The 16,717-nt window shown below is 47.0% G+C and overlaps 1 protein-coding gene across 1 annotated transcript; it reads right to left on the reverse strand.

Moving 5' to 3' along the window:
* Nucleotides 1-381: 381 nt before the first annotated feature.
* Nucleotides 382-16,195, reverse strand: NFAM1 (NFAT activating protein with ITAM motif 1). The gene is made up of 6 exons (XM_033007101.2): nucleotides 16,017-16,195; nucleotides 13,581-13,919; nucleotides 12,408-12,517; nucleotides 9,729-9,824; nucleotides 5,064-5,150; nucleotides 382-2,362 (listed from the first exon to the last, which is right to left on the reverse strand). The coding sequence occupies exons 1-6, from the start codon at nucleotides 16,069-16,071 to the stop codon at nucleotides 2,303-2,305; spliced, it is 747 nt and encodes a 248-aa protein (XP_032862992.1). The 5' UTR covers nucleotides 16,072-16,195; the 3' UTR covers nucleotides 382-2,302.
* Nucleotides 16,196-16,717: the final 522 nt, after the last annotated feature.

Consider the following 16,717-nt stretch of genomic DNA (forward strand, 5'->3'; position numbering starts at 1 on the left):
AATCCCCAGACTTGCCAGTGTTTCTTGGAAATTTTTACTTTTTCACTTAATTGATCAGAACCTGGTGTGATTCCTCCAGTACTTCAGCACTGACTGTTCTAGAATAGGCTTTTCTATTCTAAATACTGTTCTTCCTCTCATGTTTCATTTTAAACAGCTTCAGCTACTTAACACATAGAATTGCTGAAGCATAAATGTAGGAAGCACACTATTTAAAAATGTAACAGTAAAAAAGGTAACGAGGTACAACAACAGGTAAAAAAGGTAACAAGACAAATCAATTCACTGCAAAGTGAGATCCTTGTCAGGAAATTTCCAGTAGCACCCAGTATTTTTAGCATTTATAAAATTTAAAAAGCAAAACACAAAAACTAAGCGTCATTATTTTGAAAGTTTTTGCTTTTCATCTAATCCACCAGCTTCTGCTGAATATTTTATTGCCATACTGCAACATATTTATAATTCATCTCATAATTTCTTCAAATCTGCTAAGGAAAGGAATTGTTATACCTATACAATCCTCTATAAATTCCTCTGTGAGCACAAATATTTTCTGGTCATATTGGTAAACAGTAAAATTGTAGACTTCAAAAATACTTATTTATAATTGTAATGATCACTTAACAAATGAAAAATGGGTCTAATAAGCCATGCTGTCTATTCATTGCTCTTTCTGAAATGAATTCCTCAACGCTGGGAAGAGGAAAAGCATTTTCCTGTGGTTAAAGAAAGTCCAAATTGCATGTTTGAAATCTCTTCTAATAAAAAGAGCAAAGCAATAAGCGGATTATCTCTTTAAACATAGTATAGGAAGGCTGGCGGCCCCGGAGACATTTTCCATAGCCTCTATCTCTGATGCATAGCAACATTATCTTCAAGTAGAGAGGGTCCTATGACCCTGGAGCTCAATTTTAATTTGATCTTCTTCTTTAAGGAGGTTTCGATGATTCCTCTAAAGTTATGCTGCATATTCTTATTTTGGGTTGGTTTTGTTTGGTTGTATTTTGTTGTTGTTTTTTAATCTGAGATAAAACAGCCTCAGCTTTTTGATCCACTGGTTTGATCGTGTTATATGGATATTTAATGTAACCTCTTCCCTATCAGAACTAGAATATGCATCAGCACAAACAGTAGGCAAGTTCCAGCTGACAGGCAAGAGAAGAGCTTGGATAGAAAACTCACCTTTAGGGCCTCCCTCTTCCCTCCAGTCATTCTAAGTTTCAGAACTTGTCTACCTGGCCAAATAACATATGGTGGTGGAGGTAAAGGATTCTTATACCCTTGTTGGGAAATACTGGCCAGCTGAAACAGAGGCAAACCTATTTGGTTTGGTGTGGCAGAAGTACCATGCCTGCTTCCACAGAGGCTCAAAATTCTAAGCAATAACAATGCCCATTGCCAAGAAGAACAGGAAATTGGGGAGCTTGGTTTAAAATTCTCTGGGCTGGAACCTGGCCCCAGACCTGCTTGGCTTATGCAGCCCCAGCAAGGGAGTTTCCTTGGGTTCCCACCTTCTTGTTCCTCTTCCTTGTTCTGGAAAGGGCACTGCCGCTGAGACATGTTGGCAGTCAGGGATATTTTCTCTGTTTTCCTTTCCTCCATCATTATCTTTGTCTGTGCATCCAGTCCTCACCATACTGCTGATATTGCTGAAAGGAAAGCATTTACTCCGAGGCACTGATTTGAGTCGACTGAGTATGGTCACAGCAGGCATCTGTGACTACTTGATGGGATTAGCAGATTATGAGAAAGCATGTTTCACCGTGGGGTTCCTGAGAAAGGAAAAATGGGCAGGTGGATGCCTGGATCTCAGTTAAACTATGCATGAAGGCCTGATGGCCACGTCGGGAAAGCCATAGGCACAGGATCAGAGGGACTGCTGCAGGTCAGGATTGGAAGATCAAGCCAGGAAGCAAGGAGGTCTCTGGATTGTCCTATCATTTACAGACAATTGAGATTTAAGTATTTCAGCCAGGCCAGGTGAGAAAAACCTGCACAGATCCCATCTGCACCATTTCTAAGAATGTGTGAGTGCTTGACAAAAGCAGCTTTTCTTTTGCATCAAACCGCTTTGCTGCAAAATAGCTTTGCTGCATCAATGCAGACTGAGCCCCCGGTGGGATTTGAACAGATGCATTCTGTTGTTAATGAAGGGCAGTTTAGATGGAGCCAGGGGGTTCACAAATCCCTTGGAGTTGTGCCCTGAAGTCACTGTGGATCTCTGCAGTAGAACTGGGGATGTAAGAGAGTAGTTCTTCCGTACAGAAAGATGCCTGGTCCACATAGGGTCAGATTTTCCCTGCTAGATATTCTCATACAGTGTATCAGAGGATTCTTGTAGAGTTGCTTGCTTCTTAGGTGTCTGCAGAATGATGAAAAGGAGAAAAAAGAAATGGAGGAAAATTACTCAAAAGATGATGAGTTAATTTTTAATAAGCAGACACTGACGTTTGTTCTGTTAGAAATGGCTATAAGTGATCTGCTGAAATAGAAGCCACTACAGTGAGAAATGTTGCTCTGCCAGAGACAAACGTGGCTAATCCAGCCCAAGGGATAAAGATGCCTCCTTTACTTGTCACTCTTCCCCCAAAAAGCTGTCAGACAGGGAGGGGAGGGAAAATTGGACTTGGTAAAAAAATAAATCACTTTGGATTGTGTGAAGGAGGAATTCCCTGACCTCCTCAATCCTGTTTCTTCAACAGTTGAGTCTATTCCACACGACCGTTCCTTGTGTAGACAAGGCGCTGACAGACTGATATTTTAAGTGCTGTGTGGCACAGGCCTGCTGTAAGCAAGGTTACACAGCAAGTAGCTGAAATGCCACCGGGTGAAAGAAGCCCTACCTACACTAGCATTTTCTCTGTTGCCGCCACCAAAGGGAAACATTTTACAAAAGTGCTGAGTGCAGGCACCTCCAAAGCATGCAGGATTAACCCCTCGCTACCCAAGCTGGCTGACAGTCCAGCATGACAGCATCCAAATGCTCTTGTTTCAGGGTCTCTCTGCCCTGCTTCCTTTTACAACTCCCCCCTCTATGCGCAGCATCCCTCAGCAAGGCCTGGCCTGGACGCTCCGCAGCAAAGTCAGCCACCATTCAGCAATCCCAGCTCCCACTTACAGGCCAAACCTGCTGGCCCACAAGTCTTGCTTTTAGGGAAAACAGCCCTGTTATATTCTGGCACAACCAGCTGGAGGAAGAGTGTCCCAGGCAGTCATAGCCCAGGATGACTGAGAGAAAAGCTGATCAAGGTGCTTGAAACAGCAGTGGAAGGCACAGTCAGAGTCTCCTGTGCAGAGATCATGGGGCTCTGCCACTCACACTTCCCTTCCTTCTGACCAGCTCGAGAACTGTCTGTTCTTGGTGTGAGAGCAAATCCCACCCTCTCTGTTTGCTTTCTTTTCCTTTGTTTCTCCCACCTCTGCTTCGACCTTTACCCCACTCTGCCTGAATCCACCAGCGCCAGACCCACTCACACAGAGATGCTCCTTGGCTCTTGCTTTGTTGCTTTGCTCCTGCTCGGTTTTACAGACGCACTGCCCCCCCCCCCCCCCCCCCCCCCCCAAGCAGCAGTTGAGCAGTGTGGGCCACACACAAGCAATTCAGCCCAGCCCAGACAGCTCCACAGTAGGAAAAAACCCCACACATACTGCATCTCATCATCCAGATGGAATCATTTCGAAGGGGGCAGCTGATAAAGGTATACAGAAGAATAAATACGACAGGGAAGAGGGATCAGAACCTACTGCTCTCACTATCCAGCAATTTCAAAATGCAGCAAGAATAGGGATGCTGTTTTTTCCAGTGTGTATGCTGCACTGGGGTATAAGACAGCCTATATTTAACAACCCATTCTTTCCCTCAATAATCAGATACCTGCCACTGCCTTTGCTACCACCAACCACTGTTGAGCCACAGCAGTAACTGTAGGAGGCCAGTGGCCTTGGGACCAGACCACATGGCAAGTAGCTCTGACACAGAGTAGGCCGCTTGATTTTAGATCACCTTTTCCTAAAAGGTGGGAGTTGTGAAAATGTCTCAGACACTGGAAAATACTGTCCTTCACAAAACAGAGGCATGGTGCCAACTGAAGCTGATGCCATGCTCCACGCTGCATAGGCAACCTGGGGAATTCTCCCCAACAGAACACCAGTGGGAAGAAGCAGGAGACATTTTTCAGGAACATCTTCCAGCATTAGAAGAGTAAATATACTTTTTTAAAGCAGATAAGAGGTCTGGAGGGGAAGAGAACAACAAAGTTCTGAGGACAGGAAGGAAACGTTCCCTGGGGTGCCTGATGCAAGTTCTCTTGTCCCTGTGAAACAGCTGATGCTTGCCAAAGGCAGGGTAGAGGGCTGTGTGGGCCTCCGGTCTGCTTCATGTGCCCCCCACAACTGACCTGCACCTGCATATTCCAAGCTGCAGCTACTTTTACTAGGAGTGGATTTAGTTCCTTGTCTCTAACTCGTAACTCCCAGACCAGCAAGAAGATCTGAGCCCTAAATGTACCCACACTGCCTTTTCCTGAGCCCCAGAGCTGACAGAGACTGTATCAGCCCAGCCTCTGTTCAGATCATCTTAGCTTCTGCTACCATGAAATGGCTCTCAGGTGCTTAATGCTGGTGAGAGCAAAGCTGCATCCAGAGTCTGCCCCTGGTGCACAGATTACTCTACCCCAGAGGATTTCTCAGCTGCCTAAATAATCTGGAAAGGGCAATAGTGGGGATGAGCATCTGGCCAATTCCCCATGAACATCCGTCCCATTCAGAGGGAGCAGCGACGCCAAACCCCTCAATGCCTTTCAGCATACGTCATACAGCAAAGCATCTGCATGAAGCTGGGACTGACAGAACTGGTAGAGCTGCGGGAGAAAGGGTTCTCCCAGAAGAGGGAAGATAAACTACATGTGCATCACAGCTGGCGAGTGGATGCCACGTCCTGTTTTCCCCTTTTGGTGGGACTGGAGACACACTGGCTGCAAGGGCCATGATGACTCTGTGAGTTTTCTTTCCCCGTGTGCCCAGTGCATCAGGGAGCTTTCCAAGAACAGGGCCCCAGCCCTTACCTTCCTTGGAGGACTCTTTCTGGGTGATGGGTTGTTTGTGTTGTTCTCCAGGATAGAATAGACATCAACTTGCTGCGAATTCAGACACTGCACAGGGAAGAAAGAAGAGAGCAGGGGTCAAATAAATTACTTGGGCTTAAGACAACTAATTGCCAACTGGGTTGTTCCCCATCTCATGCCCGACATTTTCTAGGAACCCCTGCCATCTCCAAAATGTTGAAGTTCCTGATCTGAACTTGGGCAAAAAGTAAATCCTTTTCCCCTGAAATTTTCACAGTGCAGCTGCATCATCTTCCTTTTTCAGGCTCAGAGATGGGCTTTGAAGTTACCTACCCTGTGCAAGGCAGTAGGGAACAATGCCAATGCCCCTGCTTCTTTCTGCTCCAAATTGTCCCAGAATGCAGAATAAAGACCCCTCTGCCACATGAAAGGATATTGTGCACCATGGGGACCACAGGTAACTGGCAGTGCTCTGCACTGCCCAAGACCGTTAGGTGCCTGACACCCACAAGCTCTTGTCTGTGGTTATTCTGGGCACACAAGGATGAGAGAGAGGTGAGGCTGAGGTCCTGAAGCACAGGGACTGTCAAAAAATGGGAAACCCTACATCAGGCATGATTTCTATTTATTTTCAGGGATTTTTTTCCAAGCCAGAACTCTCCTTTCTTCTTAGAGTGAGCAAAGAATAATAATAATAAAAAAAAAAAATCAGTACACTCCCAGGCCCTCAAACATATCCGAGGTCCCATACAGCTACACAGAGAAACACACACACGCCCTACATGCGTATGCACCCGCTGGTCCCCCAGGTAATCGTGTCACAGGAGATGCGTGTCAGTTTGAGTGATGTTCCAGATCTGCCTGAAGGATCAAACATAACAATCAGGAGGACTTTTCCATGTGTGTTTCAAGGATGACAGCAGGTTGCCAAGGTGGCTGTTTCTCTGGCAACAGGAAGATGGGAGGAGCTCCGGCCGCAAGAGGGGCAGATGGTATTAGTGGAGAGACTGCAAAGGGAGCGAGGCGCCCTGCAACACAGCGAGGACAAGCAAAACAGAGCTTAATTCTGGGGCTGCCGATCACCTGAACCCTCATCATTTCATCCGGAGTTGCAAACACTCAGCATCTTTCGGGATAGTGGCCAGCAGGACGGTGGTTTGAACAGGACCAGATGATAGCAGAGCAGCATTTGGGAGCAGGGTTTGGAGCAAGCAGGCACTCAGACAGGAGCGGGCCACAGCGAACAGAGCACCACACAGCTCTCCCATTCCCATTCCTCCTCCGGGAACAGTCAAATTATTTCACCTGTCTGCTTCCCACTCCCAACAACCCACTTGCCTACACAGACATTCCCAACTATTTGCATGTGCACATGCGCACACAGAAAATCCCATTTCCCCATCCTCATTTTCAATTCTCTTTGTGATGCTTGCAGTGAGGTCCTCGTCCCATGTGCTGCACTCCCAGCAGCCTGGCTCCGTGTCCCCCTTGGCAGGACAGGCAGCCTCTTTCACTGCGCTAGTCTGAAGCCATTCGCAAGCAAGAAGGATCCTTTTGGTGTTTAACCTCCAAAAAAGATTCCCTGCCTCCACAAGCCCTCTTCCCGTGGAGGCTGTTGACAATGCTGGTCCTTTGCTGGCCAGTTGGAAAGCTGGTGTCTCCAGCCACTATTTGCAAATTAATTACTTTTGCTTGGTCACTGACCACCTGCTACTGTCACAGTGGAGGCACACAGGCCTCTCTCCTTCCCGCTGGCAGATGCCTTCCTATCCCCAAGCAGCCTCCTTGTCTCCCTCACACCAGGAAAAGCTTCTGTGCTCTGGAACCTGCCTGCGCCACAGGAGTTCTCTTTGCTGCTCAAAAAAGCTTGTTTGAAGTGTAAAGTGGATGAAGCGAGTCCCTCGGATTGCTGTTTCCAAGCTGCTCGTTAACTAGGCAGCTAAGCTGGAAGACAGAGGAAAATACAGGTTTGGGTCTGGGTAGTGCAGTGAGGTAAAGCTGTTCTGGGGCCGCAGGAGGACAAAGAGGTCAAGGAACACCTGGCAGTGTAGTGGGAACAAAGTGGGTGTCCAGCTGCCCCCTTATTGCTGGAGCTTTTTGCTACTTGCTGCTTTTCACTGCATACACCCACCCCCACGAGGTAAGCGATAGCACCTGGAAGAGCCAGCAGGGAGGGCATTTGCTCCTAGGGATGTTCAGCATCATGGTTTTGCAGAATGTGTGTTAGGACCCTTCCCACTCCAGGGATGAGCCTTGCTGCCATGTAGGATAATACAGAGCATTTAATGAGCTGCACCAGCCAGTGCCAAGCCCTTACTTTAGTGTCCAGCGCTGCCTCCTGTTGCTCCTGCTCCCAGCTCCAGATACTGTGGTTCCCTGACCCAATGTTCTTCCAGACTCTGATCTCTTCCTTTCCCCCACAAATAGCACATCTGTCACATGCTGGCCTCCTGTCCCATCCCCTAACGTCTGACCTCCTTCTTTATCTCATCACTTGTCCTTCCCTCAGTTTACCCCAATGCTGACCACAGATTTCTGCCCTCCCCATGAATTAAGCACCGTGTTCAACACCCGATTTAACACCAACAGGTTTTCACAACACACCTCATTTCAAACAGAGTTTGCAGGGCTGGGTTTACACCATGCAGAGGCCCGACAAAATTTAGCAGTGGGGCACCAGAGGCATCTTTCAAAGGAAATAAAGTTTGTCAACTTTCCACTCCCCTCACCTGTCCTGAGGGCCCATCCAACACAGGCTCTCCATCCCAGGGCCATGCTCCCCCTTTTTCACTTTGCAGCCCTGCTCTCGCCCTGCATCCTGTCTGCGGCAGGAGTTGCTGCTTCATGCCTGAACGAGTCACCCTGCAGCAGCTGCTCCACGATAAAGTAACCTCCAGCGGGCAGGCTCATCCCCCCCAGCACACAGGGGATGGCTGGAGGCTGCTTGCAGCTCCGCCAAAGAGGGCTGAGCCACCTGCCCAGCACACAGGGCTGGCTAAGAGCCCCACGCAGCTGGCATGTGGCTATCAGGCTTGGGGGGAAGGCCAGCTGGGTCAGGTCCATAGGGCTCCTGCAAGCACAGGGGCCCAGCCAGCTCCCAGGACTGCCTGTGCCTAAGGCTGGCTCTGCTGGCTTGCTATATTAGCCTTAGTGGGGCCTCCTGAACAGAACAACGTGATGAAACATGTAATTAAGATGGAGCTAAGGATGCATGACGAGGCCGACTGAGCGAGAAATGGATTTGATTTTTTTTTTTTTGTCTCCTTGCAGAAATCATCCACTTCAGCAGGAAACTACCCATTCGGATTTTTATAAGCCCGAATTAAAAAGAAATGACTTGATACAAATTAAAAGGTTTATAACCTGCAACCTCCTTTACCCAAAGCATTGCTTTTTGCCCAGAATAAACATATCACATGCAATACATAGTGCTTTCTTTTAAACCTCTACTCCAAAAATTAAAGGGCCACAAATGGTGCCCCCCTACCTACAAAATGAGAATGAGAAGGGGGCAGGCCCATCCTCTTGTTCATATCTGTCCCCTATCAGGTCTCCTGCCTCCTTGGCAGAGCTTTGCTCCTCTCTGTAGTATAGTCTCCAGAGCTTCGCTTTGTTTAGTTTAAATGATTAATGCAGCAGAGCTTACAGGTTTTCCTCAGAGAGACTTTCCCAGCCCTTACAGACCTCACAGTCAGAAAGGTTTCCTAATATTCAGGCAATGTTGTTCTCTACCGATTTTCATTTTATTCCTCCTTGTTTGTCCCACAGATCACGGGGCAAAAAACCCCCTTCCCTTCTTAGTGGAACAGCCCTCCCATAGGAGCAAAAGGAGAAAAAGGAATCCATTTTAAATGGAGCTGGATGAGTTGTAAATGGGATTAGGGTCATGGTTACTTAAGGTAGCTGAGGTCTGGGCCTGACAGTTCAGGAGAGCCACTCCAATCCCATTACTTATGATGCTGTGGCTACTGGGCTCGAGGAGCAGGAGCAGTTGGTGTTCCCCAGTTTGGGGACTGGAAAAGGAGAACCCATGCAATGAAAAGGGAAATTCTCCAAAAAAGAGACTCCCCTCACTTTCTTCCTGCCATCTTTCCCCCTGAGAACTAGTCAGCCTGCTCAGGACTGCAGTGGTCTGTGACAGTGACACTGGTGAAGGTGTCACAGCAGGAACTCTAAACAGCTGGGGTTGTTGTGGGGGAGAACTTCTCTTTGCCCTTTTTCTGAGCCATCATTGGCCAGCTGGGGAGGGCATGTCCTTGAGACACTCTATAGTACAAAGTGGGGCTGAGATCCCTTTTTCCTTCCTGACTTCTGGAGACCCTTCTACCTCTACCACCAGGAACCCTCTCTGGCCCCACACTTGCTGCTCTGTGCTGCCACACTGCTGGCAGAGGGAAGGGTGCTGCCCAGCAGGGCATGGTGCAAAGCCTTGGCGCAGGAGAGGCCACGAGTGGGACCAGGGCAAAGACACAATGTGCACAGTCCTGAGAGGAGCTAAGCAAGGGCAGAGAACAGGAGCAAGGTCACCAGTACCAGGCTGGTACTCAGGTACTGCTTGTGTTTCACAGCATGATACTGGTGTTCTCTGTACCATGGCAGGGCAGGGAAAGGCAGGGTTGTACCATGATGCAGACAGAAGGGATGGAGGGCAATTCTGGTACTCACATCATAGACAGGAGGTGGTGGTGGGCTGGCTGAAGGGGGCTGCGTTTCCACCTTCTGTCTCAGGATATTTAACTGGTTCCTTCTAGGGCACAACACCTGCTCAGGACAAGACAACAAATGACACGTTTGGAGAAAACACCATCTTCCCGAAGATGAAGTGAACATCAATGTCATGTCAAAGCCAGCTGCTCGCACACCCCCTGAGTGCTGGCACTCTCTGCACAATGTGGGCTGGGTTGGTCCCTTTCCTCACCACAGGGTAACATGGAGGAGTCTGATGACTTACACTGGAGCAGTGGAAAGGAGAACTGGGATCTGTGTGTACCTAGAAAACACTTCCACCACTGAAACTTAACTGGATGGAGGGTGTAAGTATTTAACAGCACACAACAATGCTGTAGGACAGGGAGTAAAGCAGGGCCCTGTTCCAAGCGTGCGGGGGAATTTCAGAGCAGCAAAATACAGTGATTTTTGTCAGGATTTGGCTGGGAAGCTTTTGCTAATATGCAGGCTAGAGAAGAGCACCAGACGACCGTTAATGATGACATATAGTCAGTGATACACTAACGTGCATGTCCAGCATGGAGTTGAAGGAAGGTCTCTTCCTCTGAAATGTTTCTTGCATCAGATGAGTTCTCCTTCAACACATTCCATTCATGCACAGATAAGGGTTAGCCCTGCTCAGCAAGCAAGAGAGGAGGCAGAAAAGGCAGAAGGCTTTGCTAAGTATCTCTTCTAATTCGGAAAGAAGTGGGATGATTATATTCACATCACATGAAAACGATGAACTCCTTTCCAGTCCATTAGTAACTAAGGAGGATGCTAAATAGCTTCTCTTAAAGATAAACATTTTTAAACCAGCAGGTCTGAGCAAGCTGTGGTGAGAAATATAGGCTCTGTTCTGCAGGAGGGCAAATGTAATGACTGCATGATCTCTTTGGGCCCCGAGGAGAGCCTGTAGGTCTGAGACTTGCTGGTCCACCTCAAAACCTCAAGATGCCAATTGGCAAGTTGTGACAGTGCCTCCCTCCTCATCCCCACGGAGACACTGTTTAGGCAAGCAGAGATGGGGGCCTGTCTCCAGCCTAGTGATTCTGCCACTTACACTCCTTCTCCCTCTATCAGACTGTGTGCAAGGTAAATCTCACGAGCTTAGCAGGTCTGCCAACTGCTGCCATTCTGTTTTCAACCTCATGATCTCTGACTCTGTGGGCTGAAACCTGAGGCTCCTTGGAGTCATAGGACTGTACCAACAGCACAGCCTCCACATAAAAATGCATGCAGAGAGTCTGCTGTCATGGTGGTAGAAAGCAGCTTGAAAGAGTAAATATGAGGCATACTTTACCTAGAAAACAACAATCCCTGAATTATGTTCTAAAGACATCTTTTTTTTTTTTTTAAGCCAGCCTTGAGATCTCTAGGAGAATGCAGAGGATGCTATTTGAACACCTGAGGGTGGCAGTACTAGGAGCAGTAGATTTTACCCAAAAATCAGGGATCTCAGTATCATGACTGCAGAGTTTTTTCCACAGGTCTCTTGTCTCATCCTGATCTTCCAGACGTAACTTTGGATTTTCTTCTCCTTCTCTCTACATCCTTTCTTCCTCACTCCCAGTTTCCCATTTGCCCACAGATACTCATCCCAGCTTCCACTTCCTTACCCAGCTGGTCCCAACCTGTGCCACCAGTCTGCTCACCCAGGGGGCCCTGCCAGTCCAGTCTTACCACACTCCTCCAAGCTCCAGTGTTTCCTTGTTCCATATTCTATTTCCAGTTTTCCTCCCAAGGCTCCTTCTACCAGCCTTACAGAATCACTGCTGTTGGAAGGTGCCTCTGAAGATTTTCTAGTTCAATTCCCCTCCATTCAAAGCAGAGCCAACTAAAGCAGGTTGCTCCTCAGGTCTTTGTCTCTTTCTTTTTTCCCAGTTAGCTGGGACTTCCACACAGGCTTCCTTGGGATCCTTGTTCTGACCTTCCCCTCACTCTGGCTCTTAACATTTTCTCTGCCAAACACATGCCCAAGGCTCTGGTCCCCATCCCCTCCACACTGCAGATTGTTTTCTTCTGTGGTGCACAAACCATGGCCCAGGAACACAGTTGCACAGTCTCATTGCAATCCGGTTGTGCCCTTGAACCAGAGTAGCCCCATCTTGAAAGAAGATTAGAAACAGGGAAAGCCCTGCCCTCCTCCTGTCACCAGGGCTGCAACAGACATGCATGGGTGCACAGGACATTACCTGTCTGACTGGCACTGTGTGGAAAGGCAGCCTCGTCAGGGTCCTTTAGATAACTGAGCTGCTAAATTGACAAGAGCCATGACTGAGCATGCACAAACGGCAATTTTCCAAAAACCCATCACAAGGCTACATCGCCTTGAATATTCTCAGGGCCAGCGCACTGCTAGTGTGACTTCTTGCCCTGTGTCAGATCAGAGCATGCCAGAGTCAAAATAATTACCAGAATTTCTTTAATGGACAAATAAATGACTTGTTTTGTCTTTCTTGTAATCTTTTTTTCTCAGAAAGACTGAACTTTGAAAAAGCAAATAAACCTGAGGCAGACACCCAGCATGGAAAATTTCAGCATGGGGACTTCCAATCCAGCCAAGTTAGAAACAAATGAAATAAATTCCTAGAATGGGTCATGTCAGGTATTGCTTTTTATTTGGTGATAACTTGCCTTTCTTTTCCACAGAAGCAGAGCTGTTGCGGTGATGCTCAATGCAGCAAGAAGAGTGGTAAAAGTAACAAGTATTTCCCAACCATAAGAGGTATCTATGTACCCTGTACCTGTAAGAAAGAAGACAAAACACTCACAGTGTAAGTGGAAGTTACAATCCTGCTGCATTTTAAACCCTGGAAAGAGCCTCGAGAGAACTGAAATGCACAAGCAGTGCAGAATACAGTGACACAGATGCACCCCTCTTCAAAACTCAGTCTGACTTAACAGAGAGCAGGGTGCAGCTGAAGAATCTCTCAAAAGAGACAGGATATAAGCAGCTGCACTTCATGTAGATTAGAGGGAGGTGATGTGACTATGAGAGCCAAGAAAGGTGGTAGGTAGAGGCTGGCAAAGGTCTTTAGTGATAGGGGCGGAAAGACAGATGGTAGAAAGTACACAGGCCACACAAACTAGCAGGGTGAGTACTGTAGGGCATCCTCTGACCAGTGTAGCAAAGCTATTTTGTCACAGCTCTTTGCATTTACACTTTCTAAGAAGTTTTTCATATCCACCGTTCAGTAATGCAAATCCAGCCAGTAAGCAGCATGCATGTCCTTATCATTTTTCTATAACATTCCTCTTATCTTGGTATGAAGCTCTCCCTTGCTTCCCAGTCTGCGCATTAATGGAACAACCGACCTCTTGTACCACATGGAAGAGGGGGAGGGATTATGGTGAGCCTCTAACCTGTTCAGGAGCCCCTAATGGTGATTGCCTAACCTGTACAGCTGATTACAGCGAGCACCCTAACCACTGACCTTGTGTTGATCCGTTTCTCTCACACTGCTAAAAGCCAAACTGCACTGTCTCCTGAACACTGACACCTAAAAGCACCCTCTGACCCAGTGCCCAGATTACACCCTGACTTTAGGCCTGCCGTTCCCAGGAGGCTGTGGCAGGGCAGACAAAAGCTACTGCATCTTCATGTCCCCATCTGTGCAATGGGAAAGTAGCACAGGTCACCTGTGTAAAGTGCATTCAACTCTGATGGCATTAAGTATTGGGCATAAAGCATTATTCCCACCTGACTTCATAGCATGTTTGGGTAGAAGAAGAGCAAAGATCATCTTTTCACAGCCAGATCCGACTGATTTTTAACCACCTATCCTTCCTTTCTGGTTGTTCACTTACCTCTAACAAGGACAAACACTCCCTTTCCCGTTTTCTGGACGTTATTCCATTTGACCTCGCAGTAGTACGTGCCAGTATAAGAGGTGTTTTCAAGTGGCATGATTCTGTGGTTGTAAGATATGGTAGCAGTCTTATTCTCTTTTCCAGAAGGGATGACTATGTTTTCTGACCTATTATAGATGGATGTTTTCTTGCCCAGTGAATTAATCCAGTAATAGAAGATTGAAAAATTGGTGTATTCTGGCATGTAAGGGAAGATGACTTGACAGGGGATGGATATTCCTTCCTTGAGCAGTGCAACCTGGATTGGAGGTTTCTGCTGTACTTCGACACTTCCCCCTGTAAGGGTAATAATTGTTAGCAGTCACCTAACATCGCTTTAAGTCAGGAGAGGACTGCTGCCCCAGAGACAGAATCACACGGTGAAAATAACCGTATGTCAGGAAGTGCGCCTGTAGCACACAGTGTTGGCCCTTGCCAGAAATAGAATGATTCAGAGCATGTGCCCTGTGTGATCTGCCACATCTCTTAGGTAATTGCTGTGTGATTTGCGATAGCCTGTTGCATTCACCAGCTTCCCCTTTTTCCTTGTGAGCCCTCTACACAACACCAGCACACAAAAACACAGGAAATGAAGCAGGAAGTGAACTGATTTGGCAGTGGTGTGAGACTGTATTTACAGCGGGTAAATAGAAAGCAATTTCCCAAGACAAACGCTACTGGACATCTCCTGAGACTCCTAGCAAACCTCTGCTTGGGCACCTTCGTGTGGCCATGCCATGACTCTGTGCCAGTGGAGGTGCTGTATGCAAGCAGGTGTTATCAGTGGGACTGTGTATTTCTAAAGCATGAGTGAGGAAGGAAACTGCATATTCTGTACAGGGGCCAGCATCAGGGCCATGAAAAGTAAGACACAGTTTAATCGCTCCAAACTTTTGCTGCTGTAAATGGGCAGCAAAGCACAAGACTCAATACTAGATATAGAAACTATCTGCAGATGACTGTGGATCTTAAGTATCTATATGTGACAGTATCTTAGGCAGAAAGATGGGAGATCATGCCCTTCATGTGCTTCCTCCTTACACAGACGGGGCTGTTGAAAGTGATCTATCACTGCAATTCAGTAGACAATGATGTTGGGAGTTACAAGAGAGGATGAGTGAGCACAGATAGGGAACACACCATAGTTCACTCCCTGTTTTGTTTAATAAAACATAAAAAATGCTAAGAGTGAGCTAGTAAGGAGCCTGGGGTACAGGACCTCTTTAGCTTTCCAGCCAAATCTGGGTTTAATATCAGGCAGTCTCTGGATCTGTTTGTTTGGCAGCTGACATAACGCCACATATAAAGCAACTTAAGAGGAAACCTGTGGAAACCACTGTTGTCTTTAAAAAAGGGAACTGGAAATTTACACACAAGTCTTCTTACAAAATGAAGGATTCTTTCAGAGACATGAAAATAGAAGAGGGAAAAAAAAGTAGAGAGAGAAAGTAGAGGATGGGCAGGCTTTTCCATTCATGCTTTTGATGGGATTCCCTGGGGTTCTGCATCTATGAACAGGCTCATAACAAGGCATTAAAGCTGTCCCAGAGCACAGCCGGGCTTGCTTGCCTGTCATCATGCACTAACACTGCATCGCAACCGCAGCATCACCTCTGCACAGTGGGACTTGGCATCGGAAAAGGCAACTCAGACTTAGCACTGCTGAATGCTGAGCATTGAGGAAGCGTTGTGGGGGGCAATAATGGAGAGAGGGCATGGCCACTGTCCAGAAAGGATAACGCCCGTTAAGTAAAATCCTCTGCAGATGATATAGCTAGGGACAATAGCCTGAGAGTAAGGAAGAGCTTAGGTTACATCACTAGGAAAAGGTTCTTAGCTGTAAAAGCAACCGGGATACAGTACAGTCCTAAGGGACACGCTCATTCGTTGTGAGTGCACAGTCCTGTGTATACTAGATACAGTATTATGGAAAGATGGTAACTGAAAATCCTGCAGACGCTGTGGGAGTGATAACCCAAGCGGTCTCTTATGGGCCTTATTTTCTAAAATCATTCATCATTCATCATCCTTCTCCTCATCTCTAACCAGCGGAACACACATGAATACAGCTTCTATACAAGACATGGCTAAGCACTGCTGTAACGAAACAGAGGAGAGATCCATCTTCTTACAGTGTCCCAGGAGCCATTAGCTTGAGAAGAACATGCCAGAGAAAAAGCCAAATGATTTTATTTAGGTTATCTAACCCTTCTCCCATGTTCCTCCTTTCTTGAGGATTCTCTCTCAGCTTTGAAATGCTTAAAAGACAGAAATAGCAGCAGCGTGCAAATTCCTAGAGGGGATCTCTGGAAATTAGCAAAAGATAGCAGCTGGAAATGCTCTAATATGAACAAATGTGAGAGTAACAAAAGGAATTAAAAAACGTTTCTTTACCTCCACACTGAAGCAACCAAAGAAACAGGAAGATGACTTTTAGATTAGAGGCCATGATGGGGGGTCAAAGGCTGTAAGAAAGCAACCAGATATGAAGATCCAAAGGCAAAAGAGATGAGGGTTTGTCAGGTATTTCCACGCCTGGGCAGCTGGTTGATGCCCTCCCGTTTGCAAAGGGACAGACAGGCAGGATGGACACACGCTACTTTTGGCAAGCTGATCCTGGCAGATGCAGGCTCTTCTGCTTTTTGGTCAGACTCCTCCCCACACTGGGGTTCATTTCTCTGTACTGTTACAATGGGGTTACACCTACCAGTGCGTGTCCAAAGACTGGACCATAAACTCTTTCACACATAGAGCTTTGTCTCCCAATGACTGTAAAATATCGCATGCATTTAAAGCAAACTTTGTCCCCTTCCACAGTGACCGAAGACCCATGCTGAAATATGGAAAAATATGCACTTTGACTGATGCAGATCAAGGCCTTTTGAGGTGAATGTAGTCAAGTTCAGGAAAGGATTCAACTGACTGGAGCAATGGAGAAGTTTAAAAGTGGCACAGTGGGATTTTTACCAAGGATTTGTTTTGGAACAGCTATTCCTGATTATCTCACGAATGGACCATCCAGGTTTTAGAATAAGGGCACCTGACTTCAAATTATCTTAATCAGGTCCTTTGTTCACATGGGGAAGCTACTGAGC

The sequence above is a fragment of the Tyto alba genome, unplaced genomic scaffold (genome assembly GCF_018691265.1).
Source record: "Tyto alba isolate M040663 unplaced genomic scaffold, T.alba_DEE_v4.0 Super-Scaffold_2, whole genome shotgun sequence".
In the NCBI taxonomy this organism is placed as follows: domain Eukaryota; kingdom Metazoa; phylum Chordata; class Aves; order Strigiformes; family Tytonidae; genus Tyto; species Tyto alba.

Excerpts from the sequence above, each read along its gene's own strand:
- NFAM1 (XM_033007101.2), bottom strand. The coding sequence starts at position 16,071 with ATGGCCTCTAATCTAAAAGTCATCTTCCTGTTTCTTTGGTTGCTTCAG. Across the intron at positions 12,518-13,580 it reads AGTGTTTGTCCTTGTTAGAG|GTACAGGGTACATAGATACC; the intron begins GTAAGTGAACAA and ends TCTTTCTTACAG. Across the intron at positions 5,151-9,728 it reads CACCACCTCCTGTCTATGAT|TGTCTGAATTCGCAGCAAGT; the intron begins GTGAGTACCAGA and ends TTCCCTGTGCAG.